We start from the raw sequence: 14,661 nt of genomic DNA on the forward strand, positions 1-14,661 counted from the left end.
TACTGCTGAGTGGCTCTACCCTCTGCACTGGCTTCTCTGACCGCAGAGTAGGAAGATAACGGGGGTTGGAGTAGAAAATAGCACAGTGTTTACTCATGTGTATACTTTACACAGACCATAGCCTAGCCTAGTTTGCAGATAACATGCAATAACGGGTACATCATTATCCAGAGCTACCAGAGCCATAAGAGTCGTGAGACACAAAAAAGTAGTCCAATTTCCGCTTCTTATCCATCAAAAGCACACTATGATCCATGCTATCCATAGCGAGCATCCACAGGCTCATCATCAAACCAAACCGGAGGCACCCCATAATTGATGACTGTACTCTTAACCTTTGTATAGCTCTCATACGCCTCCATCCCATTCTCCTTCCCCATTCCACTCTGCTTGAAACCACCCCACGGCGACGACGGATCATTCAAATGATGTCCATTAATCCACACAATCCCTGCCTCAATCTGCTCCGTCACTCGATGCGCCTGGTAGAAATCAGTCGTCCAGACTGAAGCGCCTAGCGCCAACGAAGATGCATTCGCAATACGAATGATATCCTCCTCCGACTGGCACCTGATCAGCGCAATGACCGGCCCAAACACCTCGTTACATTCCAGATCCGTCTGTGGACGCGTCTCAATGATCGTCGGCTCGAAGTAGTACCCTTTTCCAGATGTGGGATTGGTAGTCGCACGTCCACCGCAGAGGACCTTTCCACCCTCCCGCACAGCTCTCTCCACGAACGCAGCGCATCTTTCCACCGCCGTCTTGGATATAACCGTTCCGATCTGTGTCATGTCGTCAAATGGATCGCCCAGTCGTAACTTCTCAACCCGTTTCTTCAGCAACGCCGTGAACTCCTCATAGATATCCGTATGAACAAGCAACCTACTCCCCGTAACACACGTCTGTCCACTTGCAATGAAACTCGCAAACAGCGCTGCCTTAACCGCATCCTCAATCCCAACCCCCGGGAACAAGCACACAGGTGCCTTTCCGCCTAATTCAGCCGTAATGGGGATGAGATTCGCCGACGCAGATGGCGCAATAGCCTTATAAGTTGCCAGTCCCCCGGTTAGGTCAATTTTCGCCAGCAACGGGCTCTCACATAGATACTTCCCCGTCTCGTACCCGTATCCACTGATAATCTGCAACACGCCATTAGGTAACCCAGCCTCCTGAAACAGTGCACCTAATTTCAACACCGAGAGTGGCGCCAGCTCCGATGCTTTCACGATGATCACATTCCCGCCTGCTAGTGCAGCCCCGATCTTCTTCATGGCGATGAGAAGCGGGTGGTTGTATGGTGTGATCAGCGCTACCACGCCGAGCGGGAGTCGCGTCAAGGTGTTCACGACTGGTCCTTTGAAAGGGGTTACTCGGCCTTCATGCACGCGTACTACAGAGGCAAAGTACTCGAGCCATTCAGGGATGCGGGCTAGCTGGGCGCGCATCTCGCGGATTGGTCGGCCGGTTTGGCGGGTTTCGAGCTCGATGAATTCTGGGAGACGGGAGCGGAGGAGTCGGGCTGCGGTGGAGAGGACTGTGAAGCGTATAGATGGGTCAGCGCGAGACCAGGAGCCATCGTGGAATGTTTTCAGGGATTCGGTAATGATTTGGTTGACGGATTCTTTGGGGGTTGAGTCGATGGTTGCGATAGGGAGTTCGGTTGCCGGGTTGATGACGGGGATACGGGGTGTAATCGCGGTGGTGTGGGTGCCATTGACCCAGTTGGAGACGTGAGGGATGGTTTCTGTCATGTTGAAGAGATAAGGATATGAAGTAATGTACTAGGATACAATGGATATGTTGAAGTTTGGATGGATTATATGGATTATATGGGCAGCAAGTATACTATGAAGGCTACCCCGCACGCCTGCCCGATAAGCCGGCCTTATCACCGCATTGCTTCCATATCTTCTTGTTTTTCGTCTTCTTCTTCCTCATTCCTGCCACTATCACGATAGTGTTGATCCAGAGATACCAGTGGGGCAGCAACTTCTTATCGGGGTTATCTCTATGATAGTCTTGTGAATAGATTCACATTTTTGCATCCCTCCTCATTCGAGCAAATGCTTCCGTGAATGTTCAGCTGTGAATCCCCACCACATCAACTAAAATAATAGACCTCTTGAGTATGAAGAATATTCTAGTGGCAATTTTAATGACATTCCTTGATAGTTGATTGTTAGCTGACTTTTGTCCCCACTAGACGCCTTCCATGTTGCCGAGTGACTCACACATCCACCCGAGTCTCCACCCGATCATCATCTACTCTGGATCAACAGCATATAGACCCATCATTGCATCCTATCTGGCATCATACAATATCTACCATGTCTTCTAAGGTCAGGTCTACATTTACGCCTCGCGATACTATCACGTATCTCTGGCAGGGCCTCCGTCTTCCCCCAGGTACCCTCGACTCTCTCTGCATCAGCGGATCTCCCAATCCCGGCCTGCCCTCCTCCTTCAAAGTTGGCCATATCGCCCAAGCCTCAATTGCACTCTCTGCTCTCTTGGCGTCTCAGATCTATAGTCTCAGGAATAACATCACCCCTCCCAAAGTCACCGTCCCCTATGATCACGCGTGTATCGAATTCAAGTCCGAGCGCCTCTACACCTTAAACGGTCAGCCTCCCCCTTCATCTTGGGGAACCATTGGCGGCCTTCATCGAGCATCTGACGGTTACGTCCGCGTTCATGATTCGTTCCCCAACCACCGTGAAGGAACAAAATCCCTTCTTGGATGCTCTCCAACCGCAACCAGAGACGATGTTGCTTCCAAGATTTCGGCATGGCGCTCCGTGGACCTCGAAACCACTGCCGTTGATACCAACCTTGCCATTACTGCTCTCCGCAGTTACGAACAATGGGACGTTTTGCCGCAAGCCAAAGCCATCGCGGACTTTCCCATCCTGCTTCGCAAAATCGGCGACGCCCCGGCTGGTCTTCCCGCCCGGATCGGTTCACACGCCGATAAATGTCTGCGGGGGCTCCGTGTTCTTGAACTCTCGCGGGTCATTGCGGCCCCATTGTGTGGGAAGACGCTGGCCGCACACGGGGCCGATGTGCTCTGGGTGACGAGTCCTCATCTGCCCGACCTGCCAGGACTCGATCGGGAGTTCGGCTGCGGAAAGAGAACCGTCCAATTCGATCTGCAAGACGAACAAGATACAGAGGAGCTTCTCACTTTGCTCGACGATGCAGATGTCTTCATCCAGGGGTATAGACCGGGCAGTCTAGCTGCCCGTGGACTATCTCCAGAATCAATCATCAACAGACGGCCCAATCGCGGTATCATCTACGCAAACATGTCTGCATACGGCCCCGACGGCCCCTGGTCAGCGCGTCGAGGCTTTGACTCCCTCGTTCAAACTTGCTCCGGCATGAACGTTTCGGAGGCCCATCACTTCGGTGCTGGAGAAGCCGCACGTGCACTTCCCTGTCAGGCGCTCGACCATGCAGGTGGCTTCTTCCTCGCGTCCGGCATCATGGCCGCGTTGTACAAGCAAGCAACCGAAGGGGGATCCTGGCAGGTGGATGTCTCGCTAGCGGGGGTGATGAAATACCTGCGTTCGTTAGGCCAATACGAAGGGAAAACAGGGTTTCAAGGATCGCCCGATTATGCTCGCCCCCAAGATGTTCCGACCGAGTATCTCGAAACCCGACGCACGGGGTTCGGGGAGATGACCGTCGTTCGTCACGCTGCGAACATCGAAGGGGTTGAGGTCGGCTGCGAAGTTATGCCCAAACCACTTGGCTCTGACGAGACACGATGGCTGTAGCCCTTGCAATGATGGAATTCTAGGATATTCTTTACCCCGCATCACCGAGAATGCAGAAAGCGACGACACAAAGAAAAAGCACTGGTTCCGTGGCGTCTGCATCCAAACAAAGTAAACATGCTACCCAATAGTACTCCACCACGACCGCCCGGTTCTCAAGGCTGAAGTCCAGGCCATCTGCATGGCTGACAGCAATGGGTCAGGTTTGCTTTTGCAACCTGCAGCAGTGGCCACTGCCCTGTGATCCGGTCACGTCCGAGGCCGAATAGACGCTCCGTAGGAAAAAGAAATGGATGGATACACAACCATTAGCAAAGGATAAATACCACAATGGCTCCCAGAGCCCTTTCATAGGGGCTCTGTGCAACTGAACGCCGATTTACCTACCTAAGTATTCAGCAGCCCACCTGCTGCTTTTGTAGTTATCTGCCAGGAAAAGAGAAAGGGACACCATGAGAGTCATTATCATAGGAGGGGATGTTTCGGCTTTCGTGTGCGCAATTACTTGTCGGCGAGACAATCTAGACGTGATCGTGCTCGAGTCTGGTCAGGATACTGAGGTACCACGAAACTCCCATCTTGAACTGCGTCCGACCACCAATCATCAAAGATAGACCTGCTTACCCGGGTATTCTTACTTTAGACTCCCCCGGGCATCCAGATTCCGCCTAACGGGACTTATCTTCTCCGCCGATTAGGTTTGCTCGATGCAGTGCTCGAGAAAGGTGATATCGTCCAGACGATCGATTTCCGGCGATATTCCGATGGAGGAGTGATTCGATCAATGCCATGCGGGGAGGAGACGTGTCGCATATATGGAGGGCCATGGATGTAAGCTATTCCTGCTGCTCGAACGCTCATGAACTGGAATTGTGCTGACTGTATGAAGAACGATTCATCGAGAAGATTTGCGCCAGATCCTACGCGACAGGGCACGGAAACTGGGTACTGAGATCCGACCTGCCACAGTGCGAGAAGTATACAGCGAGACTGCAGAGGTAATCTTAGAAGATGGGGAGAGTCTACAAGGCGACGTGGTGATCAAAGCAGATGGTAATTATACTATTAATTGCAATACACACTCCACCTCTAACTCACGATACCAGGCAACATAGCCAGCAAATCCCTATCTCAAGAAACATCCTCACCAAGCACAGCAACAGAAACAGAAATTATCTACCAAACGACCATCTCACGAAAACATCTCGAAGCCCTCAACAACCCTAGAATCGACGAACTCTGGCAAGGAAGACACAGCACCACAGCCTGGCTAGGACCAAACCAGCACGCCATATTCTACCCCGTTCGACACGGCCAAACATACATCCTGAACATATACCATACCAACACTGACAGCAAATCCACAACCATCCCAACCGCCCAGGAAATCTGCACAGGCTGGGACAACCGGTTCGTCAACTCTCCTCCTCAGTTCTCTCCAAAACATAGCATAACTAACAACCTACAGCCTCCAAACCATCCTCTCCCTCACCCACACCCTAGCACCCACTCCTCTTCACCACAACCAAGCACCAACCCAACCCCCTCCACAATCCCTCCTCACCCACCTCCCCACCCAAAACATCCCAATTCCACCCTACCAAGCCCAAGAAACAGCCACACTCATCGAAGACGCCCTCACCCTCGGCACCCTCCTCAGCCTCTACAACCAACACCAACACCAACACTCATACCAATCCCACCTCCCCTCCCTCCTAGCCCTGCACGCAACCCTGCGCTCTGCTATAACTACCCAGAAAATCCAATCCGCCCTCTCCTCCCTACGCGCATTCCAGCTCGAGAATGGCATCGCCCAGCAGGCGCGAGACTGGGTTCTCAGCGGGGCGGGAATAACGCGGGATACTGATGGGTGGTGGAAAGTGATGTCGTCGCGACAGGAGGGGGTGCTGGGTGGTGGGATGGGGTTGGTGGATGAGACGGGGAGGGCCTTTTGGGAGTGGAAGAGGGCGAGGGGGGTTGGTTTGGGAGAGGGGAAGGGGTCTTCTGGGAGGTCGAGTTGTGGGATTGGGGGGCTGAGGAGGAAGTGGTATGCTTGGTGTTGACATTGGGTTTTGGGAGATTATTAGTTGTTTTGGTGGGTGTTGGGTTTGTTCATCAGGGTGTGTTGCGTTGTCTTTAGGTTTTACTATGGAGTATAAATTGAATGAATTTATGTAGTATGAGGGGTTCAACTGAGTAAGGAGTTTGGGTAAATTACGCTGTAAACAATTTAATGCTGAGAAAAAGAATACTGAGGACGTCCTTGCGATCTGGTTATATACAGTACAACGATAGCTCGGAGCATAATCGCCCAAACACACGCATGGCTGCTACTCTTGGTATATCCAACAAACAAGCAATGTCACAGAAAACACAAACCGAATAGAACTGCAGCAAAGCCAGGAGACCTGGACATCCCAGTCTGCTTCCACCCGCTAAAACCATGGCAAAAACATGGTGGCAGCCACTTAGTCCTCCTGGTAAGAAATCTTCCGCATCTCTCCCAGGCGTTGACGAGCCCGAGAGAGGCTGTTCTCCAGTTGGAGGATCTCGACCTGAAGGAAAGCCATTAGCATAAACCCGTTAACGAGAAGATTAAATATCGACGTACCTGCTGCTCCATCTCCCGCACCTTAAACTCGTGGGAGCTGAGCTTCGTGTAATCCACCGCTTCGGAATCATCATGGTTCTTCTCTTTGATGATATCCTGCACCTGGCGCACCAGAGCTCGGCAGGCCGCACCAACAGCCTTGCTAGCTGTCTCAAGGCGATCCTGCGACTTGCTCATGAAAGTGGCCTTGACACGACTGGCTGCCACCAGCTGCGCCGTACTGGCCGCCACATCGTTACTAGCGACGATCAATTGCTCAGGGGAGTTGCGACCCGAAATGACACCATCGGCGGTCTCAATCAAGGTGTTGGTCGAGCTGGCGACCGCCTTGGCGGCCGAAATCAGCCCCCTCAGTCCCAGCGGTTGTTCTTCTTGTAGAAAGCCGTCCGTGAAGAGCTACCGCGGCCCTCCCGGACAATCTCTTGCTGTGACGCAGTGGCCGCCTTGATGAGTTCGGCGATGGCGTTGGTCACTGCAATAGCAGCCGCCAGGATGACATCGTTGATGCGGAGCTCATAGGTGCTGAAGCCATCACGAGGCTTGTTCTTGAGCTTAGCCAGTCGCTGGGCTGCAGCATCAATAGCATCCGCCGCCCTGGTGAGTTCTTGGTCTACCAAGTCGCCCAGATCGCCATTGGTGGCAATCTTGGCACTCTTCGGCGCAAACGCATCAACCAGCTTCGAGAGGGTCTGCAAGTCCCTCTGCACTTCGAGGTTGTTGTTGATCACGACATCTGTCTTTTGCAGCGCCTCTAGTCCCTCGAGACGGAAAGACTGCAAGCCTCGGAAGAACCGCACGGTCGCCTGGGCGGATTTGCGGGCTGCGTTGACCAGCTGATCCGCACTCTTGTCGTCGTTGGCGAACCGCGTTAATCCCTTGGTGTTGCTCAGCACGTCGGCCACGGAGCCAGAGAAGATGGATACAGTCCGGATAATTTCCGCATGCGTGCTGTTGGGCCCGTCCGCAATGAAGTTGTTGAAGGCCGTAGAAAACTCGGTAGCCGAGGCCGAAGCCTTCTCGATCTGCGAAAGCACATACGGCGGAGAGGCGTTCTGGTTTCCAGCCTGCATGGAGGAGTCCAGCTCATACAGAGCATCATCCACACGCTGGACACCCGTCTGGAGAACCGAATCGATGATATCGTTAATCTTAGAGACGGTGCCGTGCAGAACGGTGTCAATCTGCGAGTCCAGCGCGTTGTCGACATCACCTTGACTCTGTTTGCGCCACCTGTTAGCTCCACATACCATCATGTGTTTTGTGCTAACCACATACCAATTTCAGCTCCTCCAGTTCCATCAAAGCCTGCTCCATTCCCGACTTGTACACTTCGATCTCCTCGTCCTTTTCGCGTAGGGCAAGATCGTGGTCGCCTGCGCGCTCCGAGGTCTTGTTGGAGACTTCCTCCAGGGCGCGAGACTTGTTCTGTGTCCAGAGTCAGAAACTACAATCAGGAAACCCGAGCAGGGCAAACTTACCCGGAGAGCCTCTTCCAAGTCCGCCATTTCTCTGTTGTATTTCGACAACAGTGTCGAGATTTCCGTGCCCTTGGAGCGTTCCGCATTCTCAGCTCGCTCGAGGGCGAAGCGCAGTTCCCGCTTGACCTTCTCCAGCTCTTCTTTGTTGTTGCCGGTCAGACGGTCTCTGTCGTGCAGTGCGCGGTCTCGCTCGCGAATCATGTCGGCCAGCTCAAGGTTCTTGGTCTTGAGCTCACGCTCAAGCTTCTCACGGCGCTCAATAGCCTCCTGTGCCGATGCTGCCTTCAGCTTAAGACTCTTCGTCGTCTGCAACAGGTCGAGGTGCTCCTGGCGGAGTTGAGAGTAAAGCTTGGCCAAGGCTTCATACTTGGACCGCCACGTGTTAACCTGCTCCTGCAACGCCCGGATCTGCTCATCCTTCGAAGCATTCTGCAGGTTGAGGTTGGAGTTCAAGTGGTTCATTTGTTCCTCCAGGTCCTTGACTCGACGGTCATACTGTTGCAGCATCAGCTGGTCACGCTCGTACTGGGCGCGGGCATTCAGATTCTCCTGTTCAAGCTCGGCCAAACGGCCTTGGGTCTGTGTCTGGTACTGATCGCGCAAAAGCTGTTCCTGAGCGAGGCGCTGCTGCTCGGCCTGGAGGCGCTGTTGTTCCTCGAAGTCGCGCTGAGCCTGCTGCTGCGCGAGAAGTTGTTGCCGCTGCTGATCCTCCCATTGCTGCTGCAAGCGGCGTTGCTCGGCTTCATATTCTTCTTGCTGACGCTTGGCTTCGGTGGTCCAGAAATCGCTGATGGGCTCCGGCTCTGCTGCAGTCATCTTGGGCGGCGGAGACGGCTGGGGCTCGGGTTCCTTGACGGGTCGCTTCGGCAGAGCTGGACGTTCGTCGTCTTCCGACAGCAAGTTGGGCGGGTCCTGTGGCAGCTTGGGGACGGTGATCAGACTAGTGAGATACCGCAGGTTCGAACATTCGTAGTAGAAACGGACGAGGCGGTAGTGCTGTGCGTCATATCGGCCGCGGAGAGGTTCAAGTGCTTCCGTATCGCCAGTTGCTAAGCCAGTCCACATTAGTTTCTATTAGATCATCGGAAGGAAGAACAAACGTACTTGTGTGCATAGCCCTCAACATGCTGGTGATGAACTTGTAGATGCCGTAGCTCTCCTGCACCAGAGGGACCAGCGCAGAGATGCGACATTCATTGTTGGTGCCGGATTGGAAATGAGAGAAGATCAACTTCTGGAAAGCATCGATCTGATCTTGCAGTGTCATGAGATCGGTGATTGCCTCATACCTAGACAATTGTCAGCTGGGCACATGGGCATCGGTTGCACATTCGACGTACCCTTCATTGGGGTCATTGGTTGTCTTCAAACTGATATACTCTTCATATTCGAACAGGCCTAAATCGATCAGTACCCATGCGAGGGGGGCGTCGTATTGGTGTTCTAACCGTTGAATTCCGGATGGTTGCGGTGAAATGCCAGCTTCGACTCGAGATAGAAGACGTACTCGCGAATGAGGGGGCCGTATCCTATTCATTCCAGCTCCATGTCAGCTATATTCCATCTTCCTCCTGACAGGAATTTGTACACACCTCGGATACCATCTCCCCCTACACCGCGCATCAGACTATCGACCCAATTGACATGCTGCTGTGCTTCACGGACCACGATGGGGTGACCTTCTTGTAGCACCTTATGTATCGTGATGAGCGCCTTGAACGTCTGGACTTCGTCGGCAAGGACAGGTTGACTAAATGGGGGAACGATAAAGTCAGCTGATGCTTGAAACTGACATACAGATACAAAGCGGGCAGACATACACTTTCATGCCAGCCCAGAAGGCGCTGGATGATTTATGATCCCATGTGTACACGATGCAGCTCCGAACATGTTTCCCTGGGCGTGGATTAGTGTTGGTTCTGTTGGTGTGACCGGAGAAGAGCTCCGTCGATATGACACAAAGTCTTGGGAGGGGAGGGGAGAATTCGTACGTTTCGGGGCGGTTTCCTCTGTGATTGTAATATGATCAGTCCACTAGTAAGCATCAGGGGAGCACTGCAGCTGTGACTTACCGATGCTCGTGGCTTTGCGAATGTTAATCGCCAAATCAGTCTCCGTGCTGGTTTCGAATGGATCATGTCAGCAATTCCATCATAGAGCACAACAAGCGCACGGACAGCCTCGAAAATTATCACGTACCGACTCATGGTGATGGTTGCGAAGCTCTGGATGGGCTTAGATCAGGGGAACAGAAGACGGAGAGATGCGGCGGGAGCCGGTGGGCCCGTAATGCGGACAGCGCAATCAGCCAGTTAGTTGCACGGGGAATGCGCTATCCTCAAGAAAGGAGAGGGGGGGGAAGAGGGAGAGATGGGAATAAGTGGACAGGGCAGGGATTGAGAAGAGCAATGGCCACCCACGCGATCGTCCAGCAGGTCCGTCACAACAGAAAAAAGAGAGAGGAAGAACTTAGTAGAGAGGGAGTGAGTGAGGGGAATAAAAAGGCAGGTGGACTGAAATAGCAACAGGCAAGAGACAAGCAAAGGCGAGATGACGTCCGGAAGGGAAACTGCCACCGCGGCCGGTTCTTGGCACCGCCGCCCGTTCCTCACAGGGACTCGTCACCTCCTGGATCTACTCCAAATACTCAAAAAGGGTTCGCTATCCACCGGAACTCTCCTAGGCAGCGATTTTGTCGCCCAATCAGTCAACCCTGCCCAATTTGGCCACCAACAGGCTACACTAAGAAGATAGACGGCTACTGCCTACAAACAGATAGACATTCATGAGTAATTGTTCTGCTCTGAATTACTAAGGGAACCTTCTACTGCCTACAAACAGATAGACATTCATGAGTAATTGTTCTGCTCTGAATTACTAAGGGAACCTTCCATCTATGAAGCAATCAAAACCAAATAAAATATACGACGAGAATGGGGAGTTTGACACCAGATCGCAATCGACGCCAGACACTGTCAAGCACGCTCAAGAACCAGCTGAGAGGGTATACCATGGGTGAGAAGCCAAGGAAAGGAACCATCATCCGGCAACCACGGCACCGGCTCGGTTCAACGCTTCCCTGTCCATATGAAAACGCCCGTTCCTGTAGAGACCGCTCTGCACTGCAGAGCTTCCCGTTATGCATTGCCAAGGGTAAATGCGACATCACTCCGTTATTAATGATCCCCGTATCCTTCTGCTTGTACGCCACTAATGTGTTCTTCCTCACGGAATAATCCCGTCCGTGGCGGAGAGGATTTCCATGCCATGTTTCTCCGTGTCAAGTCTGGGCTTTGAATCTGGAGCAGTAGGTCCTGGCTCAACCGGCTCGTGCTCACCTTCACCATCCTCACTACTGCGAGCGGCAGCCGACTCTCCTAGTTTCGTTGACGAGGTGTAGCCTTTGGTGCTCGACTCGGTTGTCAATGCTCCCTCAGGAGTTAGGTCCACCACAGGGCTGTTTGGCCCCGAATCGTATGGAGCCTCGACCACAAGTAACTCATCTGACCTAGCCCCTTCCGCCTGGGGTTGGTAGATTGGTTTCCGTCTAGGTAGAGGTGGCTTGGGAACAGGCCTCTTGTTCTCCCTGTCCGACTTCTGCTCGGGAACATTCGTCATCGCCACCGGTTTCCGCTTGGGAACCGCTACGGTATTCCTCTTATAGCCCACCTTGTCAGGACGCGGCAGTGGAGTCCCCGGGGGTGGAAGTGGGTGACCGCGCCCTATCGGCTGCTCCGGGGTGCCTGCAGGACGAGACATATCGTGAGCGGAGCTAGACTCGCCTCTGCCAAACATGTTCCATCCCCACTTCTTAGCCACGGAGGTGGCTGTATTCAACGGGCCAGGCGATTTACTCTCTGAGGGGGTGGCAGAGGTAATCGACCGAGTCAGTGTTTCGAGTGTGCTGCGTCGTCGCGACTTGTTGCTCGCCAGAGACGCAGTAGAACCACTCTCGATACCCCGGAGGTTGTTCGACGAATCACTTCCACGGTGAATAGAGGGCGGCCGGGTAGGCAACTCACTCGCAGACTCATCAAAGCTCCCGGATGATTCGACGATGGACGGATCTCGACTCTGGGTTGCACTATCCGGAACCATATGACTAGCAACCGGCGGAGAGCTTGCAGGGGTCTTCTCCGGCGAACCAGGAGCTGACCGGGTAGATATTTCGATCATAGCACTGGTGGCATTGCTCTTCTCTTCACTCGTAGTTTCGGACAGAACCCGATCCATCTTCCCGTGGTCAGCTGTCAGAACGGGATCGGCGGCATTAGAGAAGGTCTGAGACCGAATTACTCGCGGGGGCGAAGTGCCGAACTTGTCAACCGCAGAAGATAGAGCGCTAGGGCTGATGTTCTCTAAATCCCCTATAGAGGCCTTGGAATTCTTGCGGGCCTTTAAGGTGCCATTTCCTGATTCGGCAAGCACAGGGGCGCTCATGGTGCGATCATCCCTCATCTTCAGTACTTCAATCGACTCCTCTTTGGTGCTGCCTGGGGGCTGAATCTGAGCGCCGGATTCATCGGGGATATCTGCTTTCATATCAGGTTTGGGTATCTCTCGCTCCCAGATACCACCACGGAATCGCTGTGATTCAGTGTCCATGAAGGGGATGTCGTCCCAAAACGGCTGAACCAGGCTCTCAGCAACAGTTTCCCGGATGCGACTCTCAATGGTACGCAGGATTATGCCGTACGTGATCTGCTTGGAGCTAACGATTGGTTCGATGTCCATATCCATGTCGGGCATGGATTCAAAGGATATCCAGATTCTGTTACTCGGAGGAGGCTTGAAGCGGATCAGCAAATGACCCTCCAGCTTCTTCAGCACAACCGCCAGGACAATGTCGACTTCCCTGGCCTTGAAGCGCTGACCCAAGTCAATGCGCACAGTTGCCGAAATCTCCAGGCGGAAGTTGCCCGTATACTGAACATCCGTCTCTACGCAACAGTTGCCGTCGACCGTCAGGTCCTTGAGCCTAGGATTGATGATAAAGGGTGCACCCTCCCCCATGTCAATCTTTTGGAGACCAATCTTGCTGATGAAGTTGGGCTTGTTGACGCGAGAGATCTTCTTGGTGACCTTCTTCCGAATGAACTCTTCCATTTCCGGTGTCTTGTACATGGCCAGGAACAACCTGCCCAGCACCGCGTTGATCCATCGCGTTTGCAGTTGCTCCTCGGACGAATGCAAGCGCTGAACCAAGGTGACAATGTGTTTGACATCGAACGCCTGATGCTTGGGAGGAGCATCTGGAGAGTTCCACATACGGGCCTGATTCTGGAGCATGGCGAAATAAAAGTCCTCCTTTTCGGATAGGTTCTCGGAAAAGAGGAAGAAAGGTGGCGTAGGTCCTCCAAGGTCACCCAGCGACTCCAGTCGTCGCGAGAGGCAGATGGCGTTTCTCTTTAGCCACAGTTCCCCTTCAGGGATCGGACCCTCCCCACCATGTATGCTGACATCGTGGTGGGCAAGAGAAATAACATAGCGGACTTCCACCTGGTTCGCATTATCGTAGAGCATCAAATGGCCATGTCTAGTTTGCGTCGAATGTTAGCATTAGTCTTGGTCTCTACCGCAGTACAGAATAAAAAGGACTCAAGCGGAGGCGAGGAAGGGTCGAAAATACCGAAGAACAATATAAAAGACATTACGCGCCCGCTTCCCATTCTTGGGGGCATTTTTAGCCGGCTCGATCGTCGGCGCCTGTTTCCGATCGAACAAACTCCTATACATCGCCTGATAAACGCTCGGGCTCTCCGCGGCGATCACCTCCCCAGCCGGGGTCGTCCTCTCGGGCGGCCGCCCATTAACACCGCCGGGGACATATTCCCGACAAACGGCGAAATAACCAGCGGCAACATCGGAGTCATGGGTACGATGAAACTTCTCGGCCAACTCATCGGTTCCAGATTTAAGACTGTAATGATCATCAGTCGGACGGCGCAGGGATGTGGAGGAGGATTGGGGATGGCATGATTTCTGATCGGAGGTGAGCGGCGGGGAGGGAGCGGCAGTCGGGAGGGTCAGATAGACGAAGAGATAGACCAGCGACAGGACTAGCGGGAGGAAGGTAAGTCCGCCGAGGACGTATATGAAGAGAAAGCTGGCGTAGGAACCCATTGGGGTGGGGAGCCGGACGTTCAAATAGCCAGCGTTAACAGCACCTCCATCATCATGAGGTAAAACGAAAGACCAAGTGGCAGGCGAGCGGGCGGCAGGCAGCGAAAGTGTCGAATCTGGAGCAGGGAAGATAGATGAGGACAAGCTCGAATGTATAAAGGGAGAGGGGTGGGGGACAAGGGGAAGTTAAAGGACAAGTGTAGTATACCTGGAGTGTACGGGTGAAGGAGATAAATTAGGGAGGGAGGGCAAGGGGGGGAGAAGGAGGGAGATGAAGAAAGGAACCAACTTTAAGATGATGTTGTAAGTTGGAGGTGGATTGTTGCAGAGTGACAGTAGCACCTTTCCTAGTTGGGGCAGTAGACAAGTCCTTGGAACTCCGCGGTTTCCGGGCGTTCTTCACCAGTCACTAAGAGGTCACTAGCTGGTAGGCAGCACACCTGTTAGTGACCAGCGGAGTACTTGGGAACTACTTACTTCCATCGATCATGACGGAATGCCGTGGGTCCGGGAAGAACGTTGCCCCGCGTTCCTCACCACCTGATGGTCCCGTGATCCGCCCGAGGCCTGCAGATCGTTTAGCTTATCGGCACTCGTTACTACTTAGTATCGTGAAAGAAGTTGCCAGTTCATCGCGGAGATTAAATATTGACGATTGACTTGA

General features: G+C 53.3%; 5 protein-coding genes across 5 annotated transcripts; 2 read left to right on the top strand and 3 right to left on the bottom strand.

Moving 5' to 3' along the window:
• Positions 1–257: 257 nt before the first annotated feature.
• On the bottom strand, positions 258–1,757 carry An11g10290 (uncharacterized protein; the record flags this gene model as incomplete). The annotated part of the gene is made up of 1 exon (XM_001394949.1): positions 258–1,757. One exon carries the CDS (start codon positions 1,755–1,757, stop codon positions 258–260), a length of 1,500 nt encoding a protein of 499 aa, XP_001394986.1.
• A 576-nt stretch (positions 1,758–2,333) lies between these two features.
• On the top strand, positions 2,334–3,785 carry An11g10300 (uncharacterized protein; the record flags this gene model as incomplete). The annotated part of the gene is made up of 1 exon (XM_001394950.3): positions 2,334–3,785. One exon carries the CDS (start codon positions 2,334–2,336, stop codon positions 3,783–3,785), a length of 1,452 nt encoding a protein of 483 aa, XP_001394987.1.
• Positions 3,786–4,237: 452 nt separating this feature from the next.
• Positions 4,238–5,944, top strand: An11g10310 (uncharacterized protein; the record flags this gene model as incomplete). The annotated part of the gene is made up of 6 exons (XM_001394951.3): positions 4,238–4,345; positions 4,429–4,616; positions 4,675–4,838; positions 4,892–5,195; positions 5,254–5,832; positions 5,926–5,944. 6 exons carry the CDS (start codon positions 4,238–4,240, stop codon positions 5,942–5,944), a joined length of 1,362 nt encoding a protein of 453 aa, XP_001394988.3.
• A 309-nt stretch (positions 5,945–6,253) lies between these two features.
• An11g10320 (uncharacterized protein) lies at positions 6,254–10,081 on the bottom strand (the record flags this gene model as incomplete). The annotated part of the gene is made up of 13 exons (XM_059750549.1): positions 6,254–6,340; positions 6,397–6,764; positions 6,797–7,626; positions 7,718–7,796; positions 7,871–8,923; positions 8,979–9,163; positions 9,215–9,272; positions 9,323–9,403; positions 9,467–9,624; positions 9,695–9,770; positions 9,866–9,883; positions 9,947–9,993; positions 10,074–10,081. The coding sequence occupies 13 exons, from the start codon at positions 10,079–10,081 to the stop codon at positions 6,254–6,256; spliced, it is 3,048 nt and encodes a 1,015-aa protein (XP_059606412.1).
• A 1,018-nt stretch (positions 10,082–11,099) lies between these two features.
• An11g10330 (uncharacterized protein) lies at positions 11,100–14,487 on the bottom strand (the record flags this gene model as incomplete). Its single annotated transcript, XM_001394953.3, has 3 exons — positions 11,100–13,410; positions 13,504–14,113; positions 14,475–14,487. 3 exons carry the CDS (start codon positions 14,485–14,487, stop codon positions 11,100–11,102), a joined length of 2,934 nt encoding a protein of 977 aa, XP_001394990.3.
• Positions 14,488–14,661: the final 174 nt, after the last annotated feature.

Source organism: Aspergillus niger (genome assembly GCF_000002855.4).
Source record: "Aspergillus niger supercontig An11".
NCBI classification, from domain to species: Eukaryota; Fungi; Ascomycota; class Eurotiomycetes; order Eurotiales; family Aspergillaceae; genus Aspergillus; species Aspergillus niger.